Here is a 26246-nt window from a genome sequence, read left to right as displayed (position 1 = left end):
CTCACCCATATGCTGAGGGAGGCTCAGGTGAAGTTTTAGAGTCCTCACATCCCTTGCGGAGATCCGAGCGGAGAGGAGGTAGCAACACAACTCCACCTAATGGAGGCTGACGGCGCCCCAGATTGAAACGTCCAAAAACACATAATTGAAACCACAAAATATCTCCATACTGCTCGTCCGTAGTGATCCAAGTGTCCTGAAGCCCCGACATAAAAAGTTGTTTGGAAAAACGTCATTTGAACTCTGTTTTTAGCCTCATTGTAGCCTGTAGCTCTGACTGCCTCTCTGTGCACCGCACTCACGTGTGCGTGCTTGCTAAAAACAGAGTTCATTTTTCCAAACAACTTTTTATGTCGGGGCTTCAGGACACTTGGATCTCTACGGACGAGCAGTATGGAGATATTTTGTGGTTTCAATTATATGTTTTTGGACGTTTGAATCTGGGGCGCTGTCAGCCCCTGTGGAATTGTGCTGCTACCCCCTCTCCCCTTGGATCTCCGCAAGTGATGTGAGGACTCTAAAACTTCACCTGAGCCTCCCTCGGCATATGGGTGAGTAGACACACGTTACAAACCAATCACAGATATCTTTCCCTTCTTCTGTAAATATTCAGTCTGATAATTACGTAAAGTTGATCATGTTAGTGCAGGGCTACCCAGAGCTTTACATCTGTCCCACGGACAACAGGCCTACACACTTATAAACAGCGCCTGGAAGAAGATCAGCTCTGCACTCAGGATTTCAGGTAAATAGGCTATACCATACTTGTAAAGGTTGCTAGCAACCTTAGACGCAACCTGCAACTGCGCTCAAGCTGGCACAAAAAAGGCACAAGAGTAGTGCCCAGTGCCTGACCGCGTGTTTTCCAGGTGGTTAAAGACGCAGCATGTGTGCAGCCCCTAATTTCCAGGGCTGGTACCTGCGGTTATTCCACAGGCTAGTTAATAACATGTCGTGCAGGAAATCCAAAGTGTGGGATCATTTTGAGAAGGTGAAGGACGAACCCAAGGTGATATGTAAACTCATCTTCATTGGTCGACTACAAACATGACGTATCATCTGAAACATGGAAGTAGCTACATGCCCATTAGCCCACAGCGTCATTAACAGGCGGCTCGCTCAGTGTGTGACGTGCACTTGTAGATAAAATATAGGTCTATATTAATGAAGGTTCATTAGTACGGTTTTGTATTTCTCTGTAATGTAGCACAATCTTAACAATGTTACTGATACCATTCTTTCTCACACCTTCAACTCAAACCACCAAAATATATCATTTAATAATTAGATTAATATCGTAAACATGTGGGCGACTAGTGGACTAATGGGCCTAAATGACGACTATTGGTCGACTAGGAAAATTCGCAGTTGGGGGCAGCCTTTATTCTTTTTATAAATTTTTCCATTTTCTGCATTACTTTATATTGGAAATGTCTTTACATTTTTCAAAATAAAAGTCTGTTACTACTTTCATGTTTTACTTTGAGGGCCAAACACACATTTCCTAAATATTGAGGAAATCTTCGCCTATGGGCGCAAAGCATTAGTCCATGATATCTGATTTTAATGAAATGATATATTTGTGTAACACTGGTCAGAACTACAGCATTCAAAATGGAGAAAACTTGACTCACATGTATGATTAGTCAACCTGATGGGCTTCTCCCTCTCCCTCTCTCCTCCCTCCTCCTCCTCATCTTCCCCATCCTCATCCTCATCGTCGTCCTCGTCGCTCTCTCCCAGAGCCATGCTGGGGCCCAGCTGCGGTGGCCGCGGCTGCAGGGGTGAGGACAGGTTGTGTTCGTGCTCCTCTTTCTCTCCCCCGTCTTTGGCTCTCTCCTCCCTCTTCTCGGCCTCTCTCTCCAGGGCTTCGATCTCCAGCATCCGCCTCTCCAGCAGCTCCGCCTGCCGCTTTTGCTTCTTCTTCAGCTTCTTCTTCTTGTTTTTGGAGATCTTCCCCACCTGAGCCAAAAGAGGACAGGAGAAGAAGAGAGAGAGAGTCACAGGGGAGGCAAGAACATAAATGAATATCTGGTATTCAAGGCATAAACAGTTAGATATTTTTTTGAATTGTGGGTTATGATTTGTAAATAATGTCAACTAAGACTTTCACTGTACACTGATAGTAAATATTTTAAAGCAGGCCATCACTGTCCAATGAAAACCATGTATCTCAAAATATTGTGATTTGAATTTTTCAGCTAAACTGAAAGATAAAGTGTTCATTTAAGAGTCTCACCCTGAGTGACAGGGACCTACTACACTGGGAACCAGACAAATCTGCAATCTCCTGCTATATTTGCTCTGGCAGATGCCTCGGGTCCCCTCCCGATCAAACAGACTTCCACCCAGTCAGATCCTGGACAGGCTAATCACAACTGTTTATCTAATAGGGGGCGAGTTTGATACGATGATAGACAGAGTAGCTTCACCAGTCTCTGCTCCGACGGACCAGATTTACAAAACTTAGATCAAACTGTCAAACTAGGCAGTGCTGATCAGATATGAATCAAGATTTTGTTACTGCATTGCCCATTTCATGCCTTAAACATGCTCATAAACACATTTTAGTGTACTGTTTAGCTGTAACTTGAGAAAGTAGTGACCAGGGGTCTCATTTATAATAGAGTGCATAGGATGTGCATACAGACAAAAGCCAAAAATGGCGTGCGCCAAAAAATACAGTGTCTATAATCAGGCTTCCACCTCACCATCTGTGTCAACAATTTCCTTTCTCCAAAGTGTTTGTAAGCATGGGTTACAGTTAGGGCCTGACCGATTTATCGGCCAGCCGATTTAATCGGCCGATTATAGCCATTAGAGAATAATCGGCAATTGGCCAAAAGTTCGCCAATTGACGCCGATGTTAACACTTATATTTTCATCACTAATAAAATGCAGGGAATATGGTGTTTTACTTAGAAATGAAGTCCTTGTGTTACTTTTTGCACTATAACCTACCTCTGTTAAATTGGCAATAATAGGAAGAACTCTGGTACTGTGAACGTACATGTGAATGTCTTGAGTCATACAGACTTTGCATGATTATTTTATTTCCCAGAGGTTTACTGCCTTTTTACACATCATGTTTTTGATTTATTTTGTGTTCAAATTGTTCATATGCTGCTTGTTCCACACAATTTCTGATAATAAAAGTATCTGAAAGTAGTAAAATGTTCTTCCTTCAATTTATATCTTTGTAAGGACTGTTTGAACTATATTTAAGCCATCAAAAGCAGGTATTTCGGGGGTTTAAATTGAAAAACGTAAAAATTTAATCGGCCGATATATCGGTTATCGGATTTTTTTATTCCATAATATTGGAATCGGCATCGGCCCCAAAAAATCCATATCGGTCGGGCCCTAGTTACAGTTTCTCCCAAATCTCCCAAGTCTGTTTTTACATACCACAAATTTTGCATGTAAAGCGGCACACGCCTCTTTCAGGCCTGGTTTTGTGCATACACAAAAATGTAAAAATAAGACCCAAGGCCTCTATTTTTTTCCTACCTGCTTTAAAACAGAAAGAGCACAACCCAAACTTGCATGTGAGGCTCAGCGTTATGTCACACATTTCACTGCACACGTGTGAATTAGAGTAATTCACACACGTAAATTTGTCTGGCAATGGCGGGTCAGGGACCTACTGTACATGAATGCACAATTTTCTGACAGTTATCACGGTTTGGGTTATTTTAAGAGACGTAGCAACATTTAAATCAAAGTCTGCTAAGAGTTGTGAGGCTTGAAGTGATTAACTCTTCATAAATAATAACTAAGAATGTCTGTTCTGAGCTTTAACAAGAAATTCTGCTTATTTGTCATAAAAAATTAATGTTAAAAAGAAATACTAAAGATTTGACTTCAGGCTTAAATGTACCACTTCATGAAAAATGAACTGTCACAAAGCTGAAAACATGTCTTAGTTTATGTTTATTGATATTTTAGAGGAAACATGGTTTTCAAAGGACAGCAACAATATGCTACATGAAATTACTTTGTTTGGTCAAATTCGTCTGACAGGGACAAGCAATGAAACATTTTCAAATTTTACTGCATCTAGTACAGTATTTTTGAAAATCTTAAAAGTCTTGCCGCTACCCCATTTACTGAGGAGTGATTAACAGACATATTTGTTAATGTAGAGTAGATCTAATAAGGCATTTTCAGGATATCCTACAAATATTTTTGGTGCACTCCCTGTGCCTCTAGCTATTCCAGGAGTCACACCAAACAGTGTGATATGCTGTATGTACTTTATTTCTGACCTTGTGTGTGTGTGTGTTTATGTTTGTGTGTGTGTGCATTCCTCTCATTTCATACTCACATCTGTTGTACTCACCGGTTTGAGCTGGGGGGCTGTGCTAACTGACGGACATAAAGAAAAACAACAACAATCAGAGGCTTCAAAGTTTCCCCAACATCAATCCCTCAAACAACCGAGTTCACACTATGTTCAATATTCCACTGGCCTGGAAAAAAGACTTCTCCAGGTTCTGTACATGCTCCCTGTATAGGCCTGAGACGTACAGAATCTGTAGGTGAAGTGAGAGAATTACAGACAAATGAAGAAAGAGATCTTTCACACTCCCACAGCCTTATCCGCTTGTCCCAGATCCATAATATTAATGCTTTATTCTTCTCATGTCTGAGAATGCGGCCCCTATATGGAGCAGTATTCTGTCACCTCCATCATCTGACACCAGTTGAAATATTCAGACTCAACCTCAAAGGAGTGAAAGCAGAGTTATATTTGCTGTATAAAAATATTTTAAGGTATAAATCCTGCCTATTTCCAAACATATTTGCAAATTAAACATACTCAGTCTTTCATATTTTCCATAATTATGCATGGTTAACAGATGGAGTGGTGTAAAAAAAAACATTCATTTCAGGATTGACTCATACGTGTTAGCAGCTCAGCAAATACAATAATACATCAAACACCAAAAAATATTCCTAAATAAATGTGTTTTAACTCAAGCAATTCAAAGTGTGTTGCAATTTTTATCCTTTATATATCTTCAATCTTCTCTCAAATGAAACAAGATAAAATAAAATATATTTTTGCTATAAAACACACATCTGCACTTCTGTTAATGACATCAAAACGTTTGTTTATTTTGCCCCTTCAATCACAGACCGACTCTGTCACCAGCGAGCCCTTCTGTTTTGACAGTTGATGGTTTAGTGCCTCACTTTAATTGTGTAGAAATGTAAGCAGCATAATTGGTTACCCTAAGGCTCAAAGAGACTCCATCGGCTGATGCAAGCAACAGACAGCTCGTAGAGGGGGTTCACCGCGAGGACAGGGTTCATGTCGAGTTTGTCAAGACTGTTATTTTAAAGATTTTTTTTTTTCAGTGGAGGAACTCGGTGACAGGAGATGAAAAAGGAAGAAATGTCTCTTTGTGGTACAGAAAGGGGAGAAACTTAAGATGCAGAAAAGACTTCTCTGTGAATTTCTTTACAGCGCACTGTGATATTAAACAAGCTTTTGATTGGAAGTTTTTATTATTTTATTTTATTTATGTTTTATTAAACATATAAAAAAAGAATTTGCATTTACGATGAATACCAATTTCAAATCAGGTAGTAGCCTACTACGTGTACTGTAAGTTTCCTCTTTTACCTACAATCTGAATTCAGATTTCTATGACGAGGCTTCACTTGAAACATCAGATTTCACAGCATGCTGAGTTTCTGTGGAGCTACGTCACTGCCAAAGTTAGATGTTACACCAAAAAATTTAGTTTTGCCTATTTTGCTTTCACTTTTAAAGCTATGGTCTACGTTTAGAAAGACGATGAGAAAGATTTGAAAAAAGCACCGCTTGCTGCTGTCACTCACTTTATTTTCCATATCAAAACTCATGTAGCTGAATCCCTCAGGGCCTTACAAACCACTCATACTTTCAAATGCGGAGGGTAGGTTGGGACGAGGCGGGACGAGGAGCAGAGGAGTGTCAAAATGGAGCGAGGGGATTGGATGCAGGGTAAGAGAGAGAGAGTGCAAATTTGAGCAAGGAGTAACTCCCATGCGGACCGGATGGCTGTGATTGGTCAATTTCTTCGCAGGCCTGCAGCCGCCAGAGAGAATGGATTTTTTTGGTTCCTTTTGCTCTTCACATTGTGTAGCTAGCATTATTGGGCCATAACCACCATCTAAATGATGTTAATAATAATGATCAATCTTTCTAAACGTAGACCATAGCTTTAAATACCAAGTGAAATAAATGCTAATTTAGTGACAAAGTTTTGAGAAAAAAATGAATAAATAATTGAAACATTCAGAAATAGTTATATATTTTGGGAAATACTGTAATTGGGTTTTGGGATGCACTTGTTTATCAGCTGAACATCAGTATCCGATATCTGCCTTGTTGACTGCCAGCGGTGTATCAGCAAATGAAATAACATTCACTGATGGCAGTGGTCTATGTTTTTCTCTTGTGCGCAGGCTAAAAGGCAGGGCTCAAGACTAACGGTGTCCAGGGTACAATAGAAAATGTGTTTGGGAGAGATCTTCCCCAGGGAGCCTTTGGGACAAAAACACACAGTAAACTCACCACATCAGGGGAAGCTTCTAATTTTTTTACCTGGTAATGCAACATTGTGAACAACAAATCCATGTTGACATCAGCACGAGGAGAGCTAGTTAATGTTAGCTGTTAGCAGTCGGTGGCCGCAACTAAATAATGGACGTAGCTTCAGAGTTTGTCAGGAGGAGTTTGGCATTTTGGCCGTCGCCATCTTGGTTTTTTGGTGTCAGAATTGACCATATTTGGATGAGAGGTTGGAGCTGTGGAGGCCGAAGGGGTGGATCTGACTTCATGTAAAAAACAGGTTATGTTGAAGGTTGTTTCGTAAATTTGATGATTTGATTTGTGTTCATTCAAAGTGTAGAAATGTGTAATGAAGGACTCAATGACTTTGAAACAGTTCAGCTACAAAAAGGGGAATACACAACATAAGAAATACATCAGTACCGTCTGTTGGCCTTACTGAAATTTTAAAAATCGGTATTGGCCAGAATTTCCCAATCGGTGCATCCCTGATTGGCTTTCTTGCTGAGAGTGAGGTAGGATCGAACTCTCTCATATCTCTAAAGTAAATATGAAGTTTCTCTTCTCATCTAACTCTCAGTAAGACAGCACGTTTCCCAAAATGTTGCACTATTTTCTTTAAAATACACATAGTGTGAGTGTTTGTGCATCTACCTGCTGATCCAGATGGTGGGGGGGCTCCAGCTTTCTGCCATTCGGTTGCCTCCATGGCCATACGCCTCACAAAGGCGTCATCCACACACATCAGGATGTTTTCGGGCTTGATGTCCGTGTGGATGATTTTACATTTAGTGTGGAGGTAGTCCAAACCCTGCAGGACCTGCAAACACATTCAGATAAACAGACACACGTTTTATTCCTGAAAAACACGCTCTCACTTCTTGTTTGTGCACTCACTGTTCTGTTCGGCTCTCCTTCTCTATCCCTCCCCCTTTCATTCCTTCTCTCCCTTTTCTCAGAGCCAAATTAGCCATTCTTCTAATGCCTGTCATTCTCCGAGGGCAGAGAGGAGAGGCTGTTGATGTTTTTGTTGCTTCTCTCATTTGTTTTTCTGTCCAGAGGCTTTGAGATTGAAGCGGGGAACAAGTCTCATTTAATTTCTACTCATCTTCAGCTGGGCTTGCGAGAGGCGGGAGGCTGGCAGCGGCTGAAACGGCTCAACAACTTCACATGCTCATCAGGTGGCTGAGGGGAAAACGCCTGAAAGCACTGCGTCTTAGGATGGCAGTGGTGCTGAAGTGTGCACAAAAGCATACTCTGTGTTATTAGGCCTAAGTATAGGGTGTGAATTTAGCTGTCTGAGTGTCTCTCTATATATTATATTTGGTCATCCACTTTTTCCGTCTTTCCTCTTAAGTCAGGTTTTAACAGTCTATGAATAAGTTTACCTCCTCCCCCTGAGGACTTATAGTTAGAAATACTGTAAGTCTCTGTCCTGTAATACACATCAACACATTAAACACATATCTGACCAAATTTCCCCCCCTGTGTTCCTGAGTTATGACATTAAGTAATGGCCAGAAAAGTGTTTTTGCAGAACATTATGATGTCACAGTGAAGCGTGGAGACATTGACCTTCTGGATATAAAGTGTCATCACATCATCATCCTATTACACATTTGTATGAAATTTTGTCCCAATAAACATATAAATTCCTGAATAATGGCCAAAAAAATCACAACCTTTGACCTTCAACCAAATTCTAATCAGTTCATTATTCAGTCCAAGTGGATGTTTGTGTCAAATTTTGTACTTTTTAAAATATAATGTAATTCAAGAAATGAGACGGATACTGACGCTAGGTAACAGTGACCTTTGATCTTTGACCACCATCTATTTGGTTCATCCCTAGTCTCTATATACAGTACAGTCTGTAGGCAAACCCCGGAGATCTTGCCTCCGGAAGAAGAGCGGAAGACCCCTGGTTTCCGGTTGTAGGCTGTTTGTAGTCCGCGTGATATTGACCAATCACGTTTGAGCCGGCTGCAGTTGTTGCTAGGTTAAATGGTCCGTGCGGTGAACTAACGAGGCGGAACATAATTGGCGTCACTGCAAACTCTGAATCCATCGCAATGGTTCAGCATATTCAAACCAGAATGCCAAAAAATTGGGGGTCTGCCCCCAGAGGCTGTATCGTCGTCTGCCGGAAGTCAGACGCCGAATACAGCCGATGGGTTCCGAGAATGGTTCACCCCTGACTCAAAGTGGATGTTTGTGCCAAATTTGAAGAAATTCCGTCAAAGTGTTCTTGAGATATTACATTCACAAGAATCAGATGGATGCAAGGTCACAGTGACCTTGACTTTTGACCTTGGACCACCAGAATCTAATCAATTCATCCTTGAGTTCTCTCAAGGCATTACTGAATTATTGTGTTTACGAGAAAGAGACAGATGGGGTCACAACAACCTTGACCTTTGATCTAGGACCCCCAAATTCAGCTTAGTTCTTCCTAGAGTCGTAGTGGACATTTGTGCCAAATCTGAGGACATTTTGTAAAGGCATTCCGGAGAGATCACGGCCCAAGAATGTGACGGACAGACGAACATAACGCCTCCGGCCACAGCTATCACCGGAGAGGAAGCATAAAAATACTTAGTGCTGTGCTGGCACTACGTTCGTATACAATACTCTGATCAATACTTTATACCAAGCTAGGCTATATATAATGATTCACTGAAAGAAACCAAGCAATTATGCGTAAAATCAGACATTCAGCACTCCTATAACGCCCAAACAGAATGATCCTTTGTTTCAGTACCACATCTTCCTGGCACTGCCACCGTTCATTGTGGGACTGGCAGTCAAATCAGGCTCCTTAGATCTAAGCGTGGGAGAGTTGACTCTTGTGAGTCACCCCTATCAAAAAGATCAACTCCACCAATTTGCAGAAGTTACATAACTAATCATCAGTAATGTCAGATGACTTCACGGATTGCTTTCCATGTTTTAAACTCTTATCATGTTATGAAGGATGCAGTCGATAAGCATGTCTTTGTCCAGACAGCGGTCAGGAGGGTAACACAGGCGTGACATGATTGACCTGACAGTCACGGTGGCATCAGTGAAGTTGAAGTTGACAGTATACACCATGCTACACAATACGCTGAAGTTGTTGTATGTTTCATGGAAAATAATACACATAAATAAAATTAAAAGCCAGATGTCTGGGTTTTCCACCAGTACTTGTAAAACTTGAAAGACAAATTACTAAGCCCCGCCCCTTTGTGATGTCCAGCAAGCTGCGAGAGTAAGCATGGAGCCCACACTGTAACTAACTGCACTCCCTGAAGTAATATTATCATATTTACGGAGAAATTAACCAGTGATTCCAGAGAGAAGCAGGCAGAGGGGTCTACAGTCTGTGTTTGAAGGATATATCCAGGATGTCAAACTGACTCAGCAGCAACAACAGGTTAAAAAGACAAAGATAGTTAGAAGCTAAAGCCGAACTATAGGCTACAGATCACAGTGTAAAAGTGAACCACCACATCACTGCTGATCGCCACACAAGACAATTAATATAAAGGGAAACTTTGCTGATATTAAACCAGCTGTGTGGCATCGCAGTGTGTGCAGATGAGTTTGGCTTCGCATCATTCTCATCAACAACGAAGTCAACAGCGTTCATCTGCGCACATTGCGATGCCACACAGCTGGTTGGACGAATACATTGTCTGTATTTGGTTTGTGTGTGTGTGTGTGTGTTCTCACCTGTTTGATAATGCTCTTGACACATGGCAGCGGCAGACCTTGGTAGTTGGATTTAATAATCCACTTCAGCAGGTGGTGACCTAGCACCTCAAACACCATGCACACATCTGGGATTGAGCGTCAAGGACTCACATTATCATACCTCTGCCCACATGCACACACACACACACACACACACACACACACACACTCTTCTGATCAGGATACGTATGCCGTTGACTCCAGAGATCTTGAAGTCATCTATCAGCTGAACCACCATATCCTTGTTGGGGTCGGCGGGGTCGCTCTCCCTCACCTGGAGGAACCAAGAGATGAAGCAAACATGACAGGAAGAAGGAACAGAAGATGAGGTCGGATAAAGACAAGATAGAAGCAAAGAGTATTAAAGAAAAGAAGGGAAAGAAAAACAGGGAAGGACAAGAAAGACAGATGAAAAAAGGAAAAAAGAGGGGATGGGATGACTGAAGAAGAATAAGAAAGGTAGAGGAAAAGAAGAGGACAAGGGAGATGGATGTGGCAGATAAAGATGTTGAAAAATTGATTCTAAGATGACTGTCCTCTGCAAATGACCAGTGTGTCTTTAGTGTTTCTTGTTAACAGAGAAACAGAGTGGAGTGAAGAGGGAAGGGATGAAAAAGGATGAGAAAATGATACTATGGAGGAGTAAGAAGATAATGAAACACACGACGGAGAACGGAACAAACGAACAAAGGAAGATGAAAAGAATACGATTCATAAACGCTTAAATGTCAAACTAATCAGATTCTCACACATCGCAGCAGTTTGATCTCATCCAGGGCCGTCTCTGTGTAATGCTGGGCGCTCTTCACCACCTTCATCGCCACAAAGTTCTTCACTCTGAAATGACAAACACAGACACATGCCGTCATTCTCATTCTAATGGCTTGTTGAAGCCAGTAATGCTGATTAATGTGTCCATATTAATATCCGTGACCAATATTATAAAATGTCCCTCACCATTCCTTAATTACACATTTGTTCAGCTATCGTTCACACTGCCCACACGGCTATTGGAAATGCAAATGTGACGATGTGGCATTTCATAACATAGAATTAACATTAGCACTAATGGTACTCTTCTCTAGCTCACAATGCTTTAATAATCAGAAGTTTATAGCTATCAGGGTGGTGTCTGAGGCTGTGTCTAGTTTTTCTACATACAGGCTGTATCCAAAATTCTGTTATCATGCTATTTAGAGTGCTTTAACAGTATGTAAGAGTTTTTACTATGTCTGAAACTTTAGACCGAACACTACGTCGGCATAAATAACCCAAACGCAATGGGATGTGATGACAACAGATGATGGCAATTTAGCAAACGCTATCTGAAGTTTTGCAGTAGGGTTTCCATTAAAGATGGACGATATATTTTATGATTATTGAGCTTTGTTATGGGTACAACATGGTTTGGATGGCATAGAGATGCAGTGGTTGGCACTGTAGCCTCACACTTGCCCTGTTTGGTTCGGTTCAGTCAAACCCAAGTTGTTTTTTCCCCTAAGTGCGGTTCGTTTGGGCAGGTGTGAACACAGCAATGGCACTTGGGTCGGGCCAACGATGAGCAGCGCTAAAATCAACCTGCGTAGTTGTCCCTCCATTGTGACATTAGAAAGTGTCACATTTATCTTGCAAGTGTACTCTTCTTCAACGTTTGCTTTACTTCCTGGATTTTTCCTGCATGGAAATTCTGACCAATCAAGAGCAGCTTTCTTGCGCAAGGCATTTGATCTGGTCCTCTTGTAAATGCTGCCGTGAGAACACGAACTAACTCTAGGCACTTACACAACTTTGTAACAAAATTAGTCCCTGATTCGGACCAAAGCAAGTGAACTCTAGGTCTGAAAGCACCGGGTTCGAATACGCCAGGTGGCTAAGGCCCTTCTGCGTGGAGTTTGCATGCTCTCCCCGTTTCAACGTGGATTTTCTCCATGTCCAAAGACATGCAGGTTAGGGTAGTTGGTAACTCTAAATTGCCCGTAGGTGTGAATGTGAGCCTCTGGGTGTGCCTCTAGCTGAGAGCTCACTCACTGACATGTCACTTTTTAAGTTACTATGACGAACTTCTTAGTAAACAGTTGCTAATTGACACATGCAGCAGTTAAGGAGCAAAATTATCCTTCATTTGGAGTCGTGTTTCTGGCACCTGACAAATATAAGTCCAATAGTCACCCTCTTTTAGCTCTGTTTTTGGTCTCTACCAACTCCTGAAGACTTATCTGGCCCTTTAGTGTGTAGCCACAGCTGCCTGATGTGGCCGAAAACAATGCTATTAGGGAAGTGAGACTGAACCAAAACAGTAAAGCTGTAAATTATTCACGTTAGGAGTTTGGAGAGAGGACAACACAAGTCTTAATATTCACCTTCAAGGATTGTGACTGTGACTGTACAGTGTGCGTAAAGTAATCCAACTCCAACTGGCTGGTTTATGACCGCCATTAGTGTAATTAACACCAGTGACATGAGTAAATGAGTTTTTTGTGTGTGTGTGTGTGTGTGTGTGTGTGTGTGTGTGTGTGTGAGTCAGGGAAAGGTGACACTGAGTTAATGACACTGTCATCCATCCACCCTGGTTGCCACATGAACACAGAAACAACATAATAGTGTAAATGGATGGCTTTGGTGGTGTTGGTTGCAACTGTCGTCGTGGTAACGTGCCAGCTTGTGTCAACAGGTGCATGTTTGGTGTTTGTGGTTTATGTGATGTGATGTGTGTGCCTGTGTGTGTGTGTGTGTGTGTGTGTGTGTAGGAGAGGGAGCAAGGTGAAGTGAAGGACTGCAAGAGGAGCCTTCGTGTGCACGTGTGTGTGTGACAGGGCGTGTTGAGTGATTTTTCTGGGTCATGACGTGTGTGTGTGTGTGTGTGTGTGTATCTTGTGATTCAGCTATACTGTACTATGCAATATGTGTGTGTGTGTGTGTGTGTGTGTGTGTGTGTGTCTTGTGATTCAGCTATACTGTACTATGCAATGTGTGTGTGTGTGTGTGTGTGTGTGTGTGACTCACTGTATGTCCCAGCATAGCCATACGGTGGAGAAGTGGCCCCACCCCAACTTCCTGATCACATGGTACCTCCCGTTGAACAAATCCCCGATCTTCACCGGATGGTATCCTCCTGAGAGGGATAAAGAGATGAAGGATGAAGGTTACAGGCGACTGTCACAGGTAACTAGGCAATGACATGAAATCCATTAGTGAGTGAGAAGTAGAGGGAGAGCAGCTGAAAGGGAGGGAAGTCAAACAGACAGAGAAGAGAGAAGTGTGTGGATTGATTTGAAAGATTGAACAGCACAAATACTGAAAGCGGCAGAGAGCACTGAGTGAAACTACAATAAAGAGACAAAGAGAAAACTTCCTTAAATGCTCCATGTTAAACGAGGGATAGGAATCGCAAACCAGCTCCAGTTGAGAACAGTTCCTAATTGTCCCATCCATCAGTCATACGCCTTTGAGCTTCCTTTATCAATACCAGTGTTTTTCTCATAGTTGTGCATTGCAAACATTAAAGGATAACTTCAGTATTTTTCAACCTGGGCTCTATTTCCCCATGTGTATGTGTGCGTATGAGTCATAGGTAGAACTCGTTTTAAAATTGGTTCAGTACTGACGGAGGCGGATGCAGCCAGCAGCCGCGAAATGAGCTAAAACGGTAACGGGAGCAAATGCGTCCCCTATCAGTTTGCGCATTAAAAGTGCTTTTTTTTGCCACTGACCGGTTCAGATCACCAGTGCTATCTCTGTAAATAGCATACTAAGCGTTTCCCTTACCTCTGGGCTGTGATGTCATCTTGCGAGAGCTTTGCTTGTTGCCAGAAGAAAACAGAGGAGCCATATAGAGCGCCGCTCAGAGTGGCGCTGGTTGTCCCGGAGTACAGTTGAGAGTTACTCTACTGATTGAAAACAATGGTTCGTGTTTGTGCTTATCCGAATTGCAAGAACATTATGTCGCGCAACACCCCGTACAGCTTTCATAGGCTGCCTTTGTCGGACGGCGAGATGCTGAAGTTATGGCTAGTTGTGCTACAAATGGATGCTAACACTCCTGTCCAGACACCGCGCCTTGCAGACCATCGGGTCTGCAGTGCTCACTTCTCCCAAGATGACTACTGCCAGCCGAAGAAGACAAGACATCCAATCCTGAAACACCTCTTCCTCAAGAAAACGGCTGTCCCACGAGTAGAGAGAGCTACAGACACAGTGGAGGTAATGTTATATAAACAATGTTCGAAACGTTAAGTATGCTATTTACAGAGATAGCACTGGCGATCTGAACTGGTCAGTGGCGAAAAAAAGCACTATTAATACGCAAACTTATACGGGACGCATTTGCCCCCGTTACCATTTTAGCTCGTTTCGCGGCTGCCGGCTGCATCCGCCTCCCTCAATACTGAACCAGTTTTAGAACGAGTTGTACCTATGAATCATACGCACACATACACATGAGGAAATAGGGCCCAGGTTGAAAAATACTGAAGTTATCCTTTAATGTGAAACTCAAGCATCTACACTGCTGGAAACTTGCAACAAGACAGAGTCATGTCAGAGGGAAGAAATGGCCCAAAGTGTGGCTTCACTTCATATAAAAAGATGTTAACCACTTTGAGAAACCACTATTACTGCAATGCCTATTACAGATGCCCATTTTTTTTAATGGGACTGCATACACAACAGACAATGAAATAAAAAAATAAGCAGGGAAAAAAAAACACATACACTGTAAAGGTATACTGTGCAGAATTTTTCCTAAAAAACAGTGTGTACACTCACACGTAAGTAATCTCTTTAAAGCATCACGTATGATCCACTGGACACTCTCTTCGCTTTTGCTGTGTTTCTGATGTTTCTGGGCACAGCTCACAGGTGAGGACTTTAAAAAGGTAGCAACCAGGTGCCATAACGTAAGCAGCACATATCCAGGAGGAAGCTATGAATATTGTGGACACAGTGTTGAAAAAATGCAAATACAGCGAGGCAAAACACCAAGCAGATAACGCTTATTCTAACATAAAAGGGAATCTGGGGTTGGCTTTCACTTTCACTGGCGATATGGTTTGTAAAAAGTGACTGACAATTCCCTCAAAGTGTACCTTAAACTAGGGCTGCACAATTTGCAAAAAAGAAATCATATTGTAACTGTTGTCTCGATTTTAGAGGAGAGGAATTTTTCTGCATTTCATTTTCACTGGAAAAAAAAATCAAAAAATTATGATGATGCAATTTTTGCTGCACTAAACAAGCATGCTCCCTTCTGTCTGTAATATGATCTGTAGGCTGGGGCATCTCTGTAGCACCACAAGGCTTTATTTATACAGTATGTTGTGACACATTTTACCTTCATCAAAAAATTACAGCTCCTGAAATTTGGATCTTGCATTTGGCCATACTGCGATTTCAATAATATTTTGACTAATAGTGCAGCCCTACCTTTACCTATGTATGTGCATAGTAAATTTGGTTCAATGTCAGTTAAAGTAACTGACTTGATGAACGTAAACTTCAAAATGTTACCTCTCAGGAGAGAACAGGGTCATGATGTTGAGAACAATAACCATTTTATTATCTGTGAGTCATTTTCTGGGCATTTTGGGCTCGTGTACAAAAGAGTTGAAACAAATAATAATTCAGTAATTGTTTGTGATGCTTCAACCTGGAGTGTGTTTACTTCAATGAGACATCAAAATCCTCTTTGTTGTTGCAACAATGACACTACCAGCTGGCTGAGAGAGAAGTCTAGCCTGCCAGGGTTACAATTGTAGGTGTATTTAATTCAACACAAACTTGGTGAATTGGGTGATTTTAAGTAAAACAGCGCAGACACACACAGGCCAAAATATGTACGCACAAATCTACAACAAACAATACTACTGCTGCTACTACTACAGCTCATGATAATCATATTTATATACTATATACCTATATCTTTAAAAAAATGCTACATACGCACCTCTCCTAAAAGGGTTACAAGGTGCATTATAGGGGTTTTTTAAGTTCTTGAAATGTTATGAAATAAATAAAATAGATGAAGGGCTTCGTAAGGAAGATTGTTTTTAACAGAAAGTCAATGAAAAGACGTCAGAACACATAACAGAGATGTTGTATCTTCTCTTTTCTTTCAGTCTTTGATCTTACTGAAGTGAGATTTGACAGCTTGGCCGTGCTTCTTCCAAAACAGCCTCACAGAAATCAAGAGTTTTCCTCCAAAACGTCACGATGTATTACGGCTTATTTGGAATGGAAACAGCAAAATAAAATTTAAAACAAGCAGCACTCTTTTGTTCCCACAGACATCAAATGATCGGTGAAGTGTGGCGCTCTGCAGTGTTTACAGAATGGGCGCAGCATTTTGAAACAGAGCTGTTTAATAAAAATGAACCTCTTCGCAGACAGCACAGGTTTTGGCATCCCGAGCCACTGCAGGAAACTAGACTGCCACTCCTTCCTGGCAACAACCAGATAACCTTGAAACTACAGAGCGTTTCACACTGATGGCTACAACGACGCTGCTGCAAATCCCGTCAGGATGCAGGGAGAAATGAGGGGAAGAATTACAGACATAAGCAGAGAGAGGAGACAGGGCAGACATTGTTGAGCTGTGTTGGACAGATGTAGAGAGTGGAAGTAATGGGCTGGGACAGATGACTTCAGTATGTGTGGGTCTGTCTGTTTGTGCAACCTTTGCAGTAGTCCGCGGGGTCCTCCTGCTCCTCATCGTCGGAGCCCAGGATCTCCTCCTCCGGCTCTGGGGGCCCTGCCGGCTCGGGGGGAGGCGGAGGGGGCGGCGGGGGAGGAGGGGCACTCACCGGGGCTTTCTGCTGGGTCTCAGGCCTGCGAACACAAACAGTGGGATGGAAGTTAGGTAACCCATCAGGTAAATTCTTACTGGAAACCCACCTCCCTGCCTGACGATTTTCTATTTAGTGGTGACTCAGCGAGTGCAACTGTAGACTGGGCTTTAAGTGCAGATGACTAATATCTAAATAATAACTTGTTGCTAACTGGCATCATTCAACAGTGATTCATTCGGGATTGAGTTCATGAACGCTTTTACATTTGCTTCTGTGAACACATTGTGTCAGACAGGTCTTTCGTGCAGAGACACAAAAGCACAGGAAGTGACGTTTGATATTTGAATAAGAAAAATTGGCATGACCATCAACAGTCAGTGTTGCTGAACAAATAAAGAAAAGAGGTGGCAACTGCAGGAGCTCTTATTTAATCAACTGAAAGTCAAGGAAGAAGAAAGACGTCACAACACCAGGAACTCTTTTTGACTGCAATACAGTAAGGTCATGTGAACAATGTACAACCTAAAACAGTTAAGTTCTGGTCAAAACACCAATAAAACCAGTTAAGTGATATTTATTCAAGCATTTTCTGCATGTAGAGGACTGAGCCTACCTGCAGAACATTCTCAGATAAATATGCATTAGTTTTAAGTTGGTGCAGAGTTGTTTTTGGCACAATTAAATCAATGATTCACGTCTAAATAATGCAATGCATATACGTATAATGTGTAATGTTACGCCATTAGGAGTCTCTGGAGCTATGCCGTTACCACAGCAGTTTCTACTAGCTAGAATTCTTTCAGTGTTCATCATTCAGGAGGGTTTTACTGGGAGATGAGGTATTCACAGAGGTCTCTTCATCTCCAAAACAAACGAACCAGGTGATTAGAAGCCAGTAAAAACACTTAATAAAGCAGTTGCACCTTAAAAATCAGTATGTGTGCCAACGAAAATATTCTGCTCTTTTGGACCAAGGATGGTGCTCCAACAAAAAAGTCATGGCACAATCTGATAATGCAGTGTGCTCCCAATGGATATATCTCATGTATGCTTCACTCCTCAGCAGAGGCCTTTTATAAATAAAGTAATATAAAATTATAAAATTTGTTTGTTTGTTTGTTGCTGCCTTTGTGTGGTTGTAGAAGGTAATTAAGGTTGGAGATGGATGTAACGCCCACTATTTCTTACTTATTTATTTTTTCTTCTCTCATTTTCTTGTTTTTTTAAACTACTCATTTTATTTGTCGTGTCATGTCCGAGCTGCTTTGTTCTGTGTTGTAATAAAAATAAATATATTATTTAAAAAACAAAATCAGTATACGCCATCAGTAGGTTTTTTCTTGGAGCCAAATTTTATAAAGAGGTCTCCTCCTCTCCATCAAACAGGCCCAGTGATTTAGTCAATGAAAACACTGAATAAAACAGTTTCACGATAAAAATCAGCATTTCTCCAATGCCGCTCTACCTGGCAGGGGCTGAAGCTGCTGCTACATTTGCTCAGCTTATTTCTCTGGTAACTAAAATCCTTTAACCAGTCAAAATAATTGACCTATGGTTAAGTCCCGCCCTCAAACGCAATGAGCCAATTACAGTGCGTATAGCCATTCCCATACACTTGGACATTCTCTGCCTGGACGTTCATTGAAATGCATTACAGAAAGTCAGTTTTGTTCGGTTTTATGAGCTTTTTCGGAGATTTGAAGTTTAAAAATGGTCAAACGGTGTGCATGGGGTACATGTAACTCTGACACAAGGTATCCTGAGAGGCTGGGCGACGAGGTGTATTTTTTACACTTTAAACCACATCTCAACCGAGAAAAGTGTCTCCTTTGGATAAAGTTGTGTGGTAACGTTAGACCACAACATCAACTCAACGTGAATAAGATTAACAATGATGTCTACATCTGTTCTAAGGTAAGTCAACATTGTGTTTGAGGCAACATATTGTCACTTTGCTGGAAAGAAATATGAAGTTATCTTTAACATCTCTAGCTAACGTTAGCTAAAGTTAGCCTAACGTTAGCCTAACGTTAGCTCCTAGCTGCGTTGTTCATCATGTCACCTTGTTTGCTGGGAGTTCATTAGCCTATTTTGTTCTACTTTTGTACTTTGGTGATCGTACATCATTGTTAGCTGTTGTCCAAAGGGCTCTAGTTAAGCTAACGTTAACTTCTGGAGCTTAGCTTCATTAACTTATCTGTAATGGCAGAGATAACAAAGGTTGGCAAACGTTATGCTGAATGATTCAGTGTAAATACTGTAGCACCAAACTAACGGAAAGACACTCTTGGTAAAGATGGTAAAAAGGCCGTTATCCTTTTCTCATATTCTGAGTCAAAAACCTTAACTTCAGTGGCACTTTAACTTGTCTTTGATGGCGACGGCAACGAGATGCGGTTCACAAGCGTACACTGTGACCTGTAAATTTTGGCTTGTAATTTAAGCTTTTCATCGACTTTCTCAACAATAAAATGATGAATATATCCCTCCAATGCGTAGTTTAGGCCCTTTTGGTTACTTCTCAATGACATCTGATCATTATGTCCCCAAAAATCATCAATTCCCTCCTGCGAAATGCCGTGTAGTGTGACACCTGCCATAGCGCCGGTCAAGTAGAATACATCTTTGAGTAACTTGTTACAACTTCAACTACGTCTGTAGAGCCAAGCCAAAACACAGTGGATGTTATTTCTGCATTTCCTAAGGTTGTTGTAAAATTAAACTAAATCAAAAGCTAAATCAGATCGACAACAGAGCAAAACACAAGGGATATCTCCATGATCATGACTGGGCATAGGTGAGGCAGACAACAATAATACTGTGGTAAAACAATAACCAAAGGATCATTCATCAAAATCATGTGATAAAAAAACATCTCCCTGAAGATTCAACTTGTTTTGATGAGGGATGAGGATTATAAACGAAGACATCTTCATATGAGATATACAGTACAGGCCAAAAGTTTGGACACACCTTCACATTCAATGCGTTTTCTTTATTTTCATGACTATTTACATTGTAGATTCTCACTGAAGGCATCAAAACTATGAATGAACACGTGGAGTTATGTACTTAACAAAAAAGGGTGAAATAACTGAAAACATGTTTTATATTCTAGTTTCTTCAAAATAGCCACCCTTTGCTCTGATTACTGCTTTGCACACTCTTATCACACACTCTTATAACACAATTAACTGGAGTGACCATAATACTGAATTAGCGCCCAGTCCAAAATAACCAAATAACTGATTTGTTTGTAGCTCACAGAAAGTCAGGTCAAGCTGATCAACACCCACCCAACACCTCAGACATGAATCACTGGAAAAAATGGATACAATCCAAAATCAAACAGCAAAAAAAACTTCTTGTCAATCCTAGAAAAAAGTATCAGGTACATTGTACTACATTTATGTAATGATAATAGAGTAAAATATCAGATAGATGAGACTTGATAAGACAAAGTTTGCCATTCAGGGTTCATCTCCATGGTCAGTCCTCTCAGTTAACAGCCTTGTTCCACTTCCTTTTGCTCGTCTAAAATGGAACTGAGCCCAAGAGAGAGAAAACATAAAATAGGCTGCAGAGCACAGGCTGTCTTGTTCTCCAGGCCTGGCTACTTTCTGAGCGTTTATCCAGGGCGACGTACAATGATTGATCAGGCAGGGGGTTCAGCGTTTTGCTTTAGGACGCTGCCACGGCACACATGGCTATTTGTGGAGGGTTTGGGAACGTGCCTGTAACGTTTTCGTTTTGGGCCGTTCCGAGCAAACCTCTACACCAACCTGCCTCTGTGCTGTCAGGACACTGTGAAGAATAGTTCTTTTCAGATATGTTCTGCTAAGACTACCTGATAGTCAGATTTCATGCATGTAATCTATTACGGTCTAATCAGTCCACTGTTCATTACTATTTCTGATCCTTTAGTGCAGTGGCTCCCAGTATGAGGGTCAGAACCCTCCAGGAGGTCACAAGCCAGTCCATTTGCCAGAAGAAAATATCTGCATTATGTTTCTGCAAACCACTGATACGTGTCAATGTTTCTAAAGTGATGTAGTATATGAGCTGATTTTGTCATCGGGATGAGGAGGAGGGGATGGTGGGTGGTGTGACACCTAGACAAGATGGTTGTGAAGCTGCAAAGCACTGCCTGAGACCAACAAACAATACCATTTATGTTTTTTGGGGACACTTTGTGGTGTTTCCCAGTGCCCCCATACACTGACACTTATCAATGTTTCCATGTGGCAATTTTGGCACCAAACGTGGGTGTGTTACACCAACCCATTGGGAAGTTTCCCAGTGGCCTTTGAGCCACCAAATGTGGGTGTTTTAAGCCAAAACATGGTATTTTCCAAACCATATCCAAGTTGTTTTTGTGCCTAAACATAACCACACATTAACCACAGTGTTGTTGATTATTTTTTTGGGGAAAATTCCTGGCATTTCCCAGTGCTGCTTTACACCCCATACCTGGGTGTTTTTCACTGACACATCATGGCAATTCCAAGCAGCGTTTTTGGCACCAAACGTGGGTGTGTTGCACCGACACATTGCGCACTTTCCCAGCAGTGTTTCAGCCACCGAATGTGGGTGTTTTAAGCCAAAACAAGATCTTTTCTTAATCATAACTAGGTCAATTTTGTGTATAAACATAACCACACATTAACCACTGTGTTGTTAAGAAATGTTAAGTTTTAACGACTCAAAATAATGTATGAATGTAACATATCCATAGTTTGCAGAAACACAATCTGGAGATTGGGTTGTGCAAGCTCCATCTGAGGGGTCAGTGAAAACATTTATGCAAAATTACATCAGTTTTCAAACCTTCTTCTAACCTTTGCTTATGTTCTTGCAAACTTCTGCATATGCTTAACTCTTACAGCCACTGAAAATCAATCATATAAAGCAGGGAAAATCGCCCTTTGCTTGACCTTCTCCTCAACACGTGCAAGCTGAAGACACTCATTTCAAGGGATTGTGGGCAAAATAAGTCAGGAACCCTTGCTTTGGATTACTGAGCACTAAACTCTACCACTGTACACTGCACGTGCAGTACCAAGAGTGTGCATGTACAGTACTAATGCCACGTGTTCACATTAACTGTGACTGTACAGTGCACGTCATTTTGTTTTTGTCAGATGTCAACAATCCTGTCATATATGAACTACTGTAAAACAACATGGAGATGAGAATTAACAGCAGTTCTCATATCAAACAGTGCTAGCAAAAAGGCTGACATCTTTAATCAGTCTGACATTTCCTTATCACCATGACTCAATCTTCACCTTAAGACAGCTGGTCTTTTCAATGACGCCTCTGTACGACTTCAATTAGACAACGTGAGCCTGAAAGAGCTCGACAAACACTTCCTATTCAGCATCACCTCACAGTGCAGACAACATGATCAAACACTAAATAAAGACGGAGAAGAAAATATAAACACACAAAGCCAGAGCTTGTGAGCTGTTATAAAATTGCGGTCACAGGCTCAGACACATGATGGTGCCTCTTGGTGCGTTGCCATGGCAACTGCAGAGGGAGGAGGAAAGGGGGGGGGGGGGGGGGGATCCACGGCACACAGCGTTAATGTTGGTGGGAAGGCCAAAACACATACACACAAATACACATACACACAACGGCGATGGTTCTTCCAATGCAGCAGTGAAGGACGGCAGATAACTTGGCATTGAGATTTCATTGCTGTTTTACAACTGACACACACTCACACACACACACACATGCAGCAGAGCGCTGTGTCCTTGCAGTGGGTTGCTGCTGCTTCTTTACTAAAGCAGTCACGTAGGGTGTCATACATCACATCTATAAGCTCAGCGCTTTTATAAGGCTCATCTTGCCATTGGCTGTACGAACACTTAGCCTCCCATAACTTCCTGGACCCAAGCCGAGCAGCAAAAACATTAAGATAGCAAAGACGCCACAGCCTAAAAGACAGACAGGCAGAGGAAGGACGGTGGCAGAATAAAGACGACTCGAGTGGGTGAGGAGACAGAAAACAGAACGAAAGAGATGAAGAGGAAACCAGGAAACCGTGTCAGAAAGGTGGGCAGAAAAAAAAGAAATAGGAAGTCAGATATAGAAGCATAATCAGACGAAACCAGAAACCCAAGAGACATAAACAGAAAGAGGCAGACAGAAGAATATGCATGCAGAAACAGAGACAGAATGATGTAGAGAGACAGGTAAGAGACTTGCAGAAAAAGAAAGAGACAGGTAACAGAGAGAGAGAAACAGGCAGACAAACACAAGCAGAGACAGAAAAATAGAGAGGCGGAAAGGCAGAAAGAGGACAAGCAGAGAGACCAGTCGGATCAAAACAGAGACACACACGGAGAAATTCAGAGAAAGAGAAGAGGAGAGAGAGACGGGCAGAAAATAAATAACAGCTTGGACACAATCAGGGAGGGAAACATACCAAACAAAGCAAGACTTGACTCGTATGTGGGTGTATGTTTTGTATCATCGATCCACCCTGAGACATACTGTGCATCATGCCACCTTAAATTACACTGAAAAACAGGTGGAGGTGGAGAAAGCATTACTGCTGAGCAAGTGGAAAACAAACAGGAGGTTATCTTTGAACACCGAAACAAAACAGTGAACTCAGGTCATTAACTTCAAGCACACAGCATTGCATTCTTCGTGTAAAGGTGAGATGATACATTTGTTAAAGATGCAAATCATCGCGGGGATCCAGAGAGTAACTCACTGATACAGACTGTATTCCTGATACTGTATTAATTCATTCTTTCACTCAGGCTCTGTGCCATGCCAATCTGCCCCCCTCCAGAGACCGCTAATGGCTGCCAAAGTCTACAGACATCTCGCTTGAACAGAACTGCACAGCTGGACTGTACAGGGAGCCTCACGACTGCTTCTGTCACACTGTGTCCTTGGTTAATATATTCTCTACAAGAACAAGTGATACTGAAGATTTCTTTCGGTACAAAATCTGTACAGCTGTTGTATTTTAAACTAGTGTTGCAAAAATGTGCCACTGAGCTTCAACAGTATGCAGGGCTTAATGCTAGCCATGCTCCCTCCTCTGGTTAAAGGTGTAATAATCAATTTAATCCACTTACTTGCACTAATTTGCACACTAGGAGCATCAATTTGCTCCTAAACTAAAGGGTGTACTTCTACCTCACTATGCACAGCAGCTACTGTATTTTTAGCCCCCATCATTTTAGTTTCTTTTACAGATGAATACTTTTATACGAATTCGAAATCGGGCCACTGGCTCTCAAGCGTGTTTGTGGATACAGTTTATTGCATTTTATCTTTTTATATGAACTTGCATAATGTAGTGTTGGGTATTGCTTGTTTTTTGTACATACATATTGAATTTATTATATCATATTTTTGTACATAGATGACTGTTTTTATGTGCTACGCTGTAGACCTTTCTCTGTGTCCTTAATAAAGTCATTATTATTATTATTATTATTATTAGGCTACACTGATTTTGGTGCAGTTTTGATGTGTTAAGCATATAATTACACTTCTGCACTTAGGCAGTCAGCAACACTTTGGTTAGTAAGATAAATAACAAATGTATTTGATGCACAAAAGTTTAGTTGGTTGTTCACATGTGAAACATAGAAATTTGCCAATTACTTGCAGAAAATAATGAGGAAGAAATTCCTCCATCAAGATAAACTTCAAGCTTACAACAATTTATTTCAACATAAATATGGTGTTTTAAAGTATAAACAAGTAGATATTATGTTGTATTTTTGCTTTTGGATATGTGTTGCTGGTAGATATCCATTCATTCATTCATTCATTCATTCATTCATTCATTTTCCATAACCGTTCATCCTGTTGGGGGTCATGGGGGGCTGGAGCCTATCCCAGCTGACATTGAGTGAGAGGCGGGGTTCACCCTGGACAGGTCACCAGACTATCACAGAGCTGACACATAGAGACAGACAACCATTCACACTCACATTCACACCTACGGACAATTTAGAGTCACCAATTAACCTGCATGTCTTTGGACTGTGGGAGGAAGCTGGAGTACCTGGAGGAAACCCATGCTGACACAGGGAGAACATGCAAACTCTGCACAGAAGGGCCCCCCTTGCTGTGAGGCGTCAATGCTAGCCACTACACCATCATGCCACCCTGAAAAATGAATGAATGCTTAATGGCGTCTTGAAATCCCATGTGGGACAAGGCAAATATTTGGCTTGAACATAAAATCTAATCAACTAATAGTGTTGAGGCACAGGTGGATCAGAGTGGCCTCAATCAGAACAAAAGATAAAACATGACCTATACAGCGTCTGAAAGCTAATCTTGCTAATGGTAAAACCGTGACATGTTTGCACTGTTTAAGGTCCAGGCCTTTGGATCCACCCACACCACTGACTTTGAGTGGACTGATTCGTCTGACATGAAACAGCGGTTTCTCAGGTAAATAACAACAACCAAATACAAATCAGCATCACGGGCAGGACTAACGCTGTTGTCAAGGTGGCGCACCACAACTAATCAGGACTAACAACAACAATGATGAGCACTATCGACAAGAATGACCTAGTTTGTTTTTACTTTGCTCCACTCCACTCTTAAAAGCCCGGCGACACAGGTATGTTGGCACAGTTAGGCATCATTAGGGACTTAAAATGATGTTAGAGTCAGGGTAATACTTTGTGGAGCCGTTGTGAGTAATGAGCTGACGAACCTGTCCGATATCAGGTAAGTACTTTTTTACAATCTATCTAATTCTAGTTTTTAAATAACTTTGAAATCATCAGTATAATGGAGGAGCTGAGCTGATAATCAGGGTGGCATAAACACTGTAGTGGTTCAGTTTGACAAGTGTGTGTTTGTGCCTGTGTGTGTGTAACCACCTTGCCTCAGGGCAGTGTGGGAGAAGAAAATATGAAGCGTCAGGAATGTCCTGCGTGTACAGTATAAGTATTTTTATGTTCATATAAAAGTCTTTGTGTTTGTGTTGCTGAGCTCATAAAGTCATCGTCCACTCCTGCAGTAATGCACATTTAAAATGGGACGTTAAAAAAATATTTTAATGGACATTTCAGTTATTTTTTTCATGCACAAACCACACTGGTGGGACACTATTTCAAAACTGTTCATGCTGTTGCAGTAGATGTGACTGTAGAGCACAGGTTGAG

General features: G+C 41.5%; 1 protein-coding gene and 1 long non-coding RNA gene across 6 annotated transcripts in view; one reads left to right on the top strand and one right to left on the bottom strand.

The window, feature by feature from the left end:
* Nucleotides 1-26246, bottom strand: part of srpk2 (SRSF protein kinase 2) — a 114906-nt gene that overhangs the window by 19126 nt on the left and 69534 nt on the right. For 3 of the 5 annotated variants that reach the window (XM_033634044.2, XM_033634045.2, XM_033634047.2), the window contains 8 exons: nt 16971-17122; nt 13304-13412; nt 11050-11137; nt 10487-10574; nt 10280-10386; nt 7220-7385; nt 4328-4368; nt 1635-1962 (listed from right to left, as the gene is read on the bottom strand). In XM_033634044.2, the coding sequence (XP_033489935.2) occupies nt 1635-1962; nt 4328-4368; nt 7220-7385; nt 10280-10386; nt 10487-10574; nt 11050-11137; nt 13304-13412; nt 16971-17122 (1079 nt within the window). The remainder of the gene's footprint in view (nt 1-1634; nt 1963-4327; nt 4369-7219; nt 7386-10279; nt 10387-10486; nt 10575-11049; nt 11138-13303; nt 13413-16970; nt 17123-26246) is intronic. The other 2 variants (XM_033634046.2, XM_033634048.2) reach the window with 1 other exon arrangement.
* LOC144463596 (uncharacterized) lies at nt 22959-24497 on the top strand. The gene is made up of 3 exons (XR_013491666.1): nt 22959-23145; nt 23624-23753; nt 23862-24497. It is a non-coding gene; the product is annotated as an uncharacterized LOC144463596 (long non-coding RNA).

The sequence above is a fragment of the Epinephelus lanceolatus genome, chromosome 5 (genome assembly GCF_041903045.1).
Source record: "Epinephelus lanceolatus isolate andai-2023 chromosome 5, ASM4190304v1, whole genome shotgun sequence".
In the NCBI taxonomy this organism is placed as follows: Eukaryota; Metazoa; Chordata; class Actinopteri; order Perciformes; family Serranidae; genus Epinephelus; species Epinephelus lanceolatus.
This window is presented reverse-complemented; position numbering and strand designations above follow the sequence as displayed.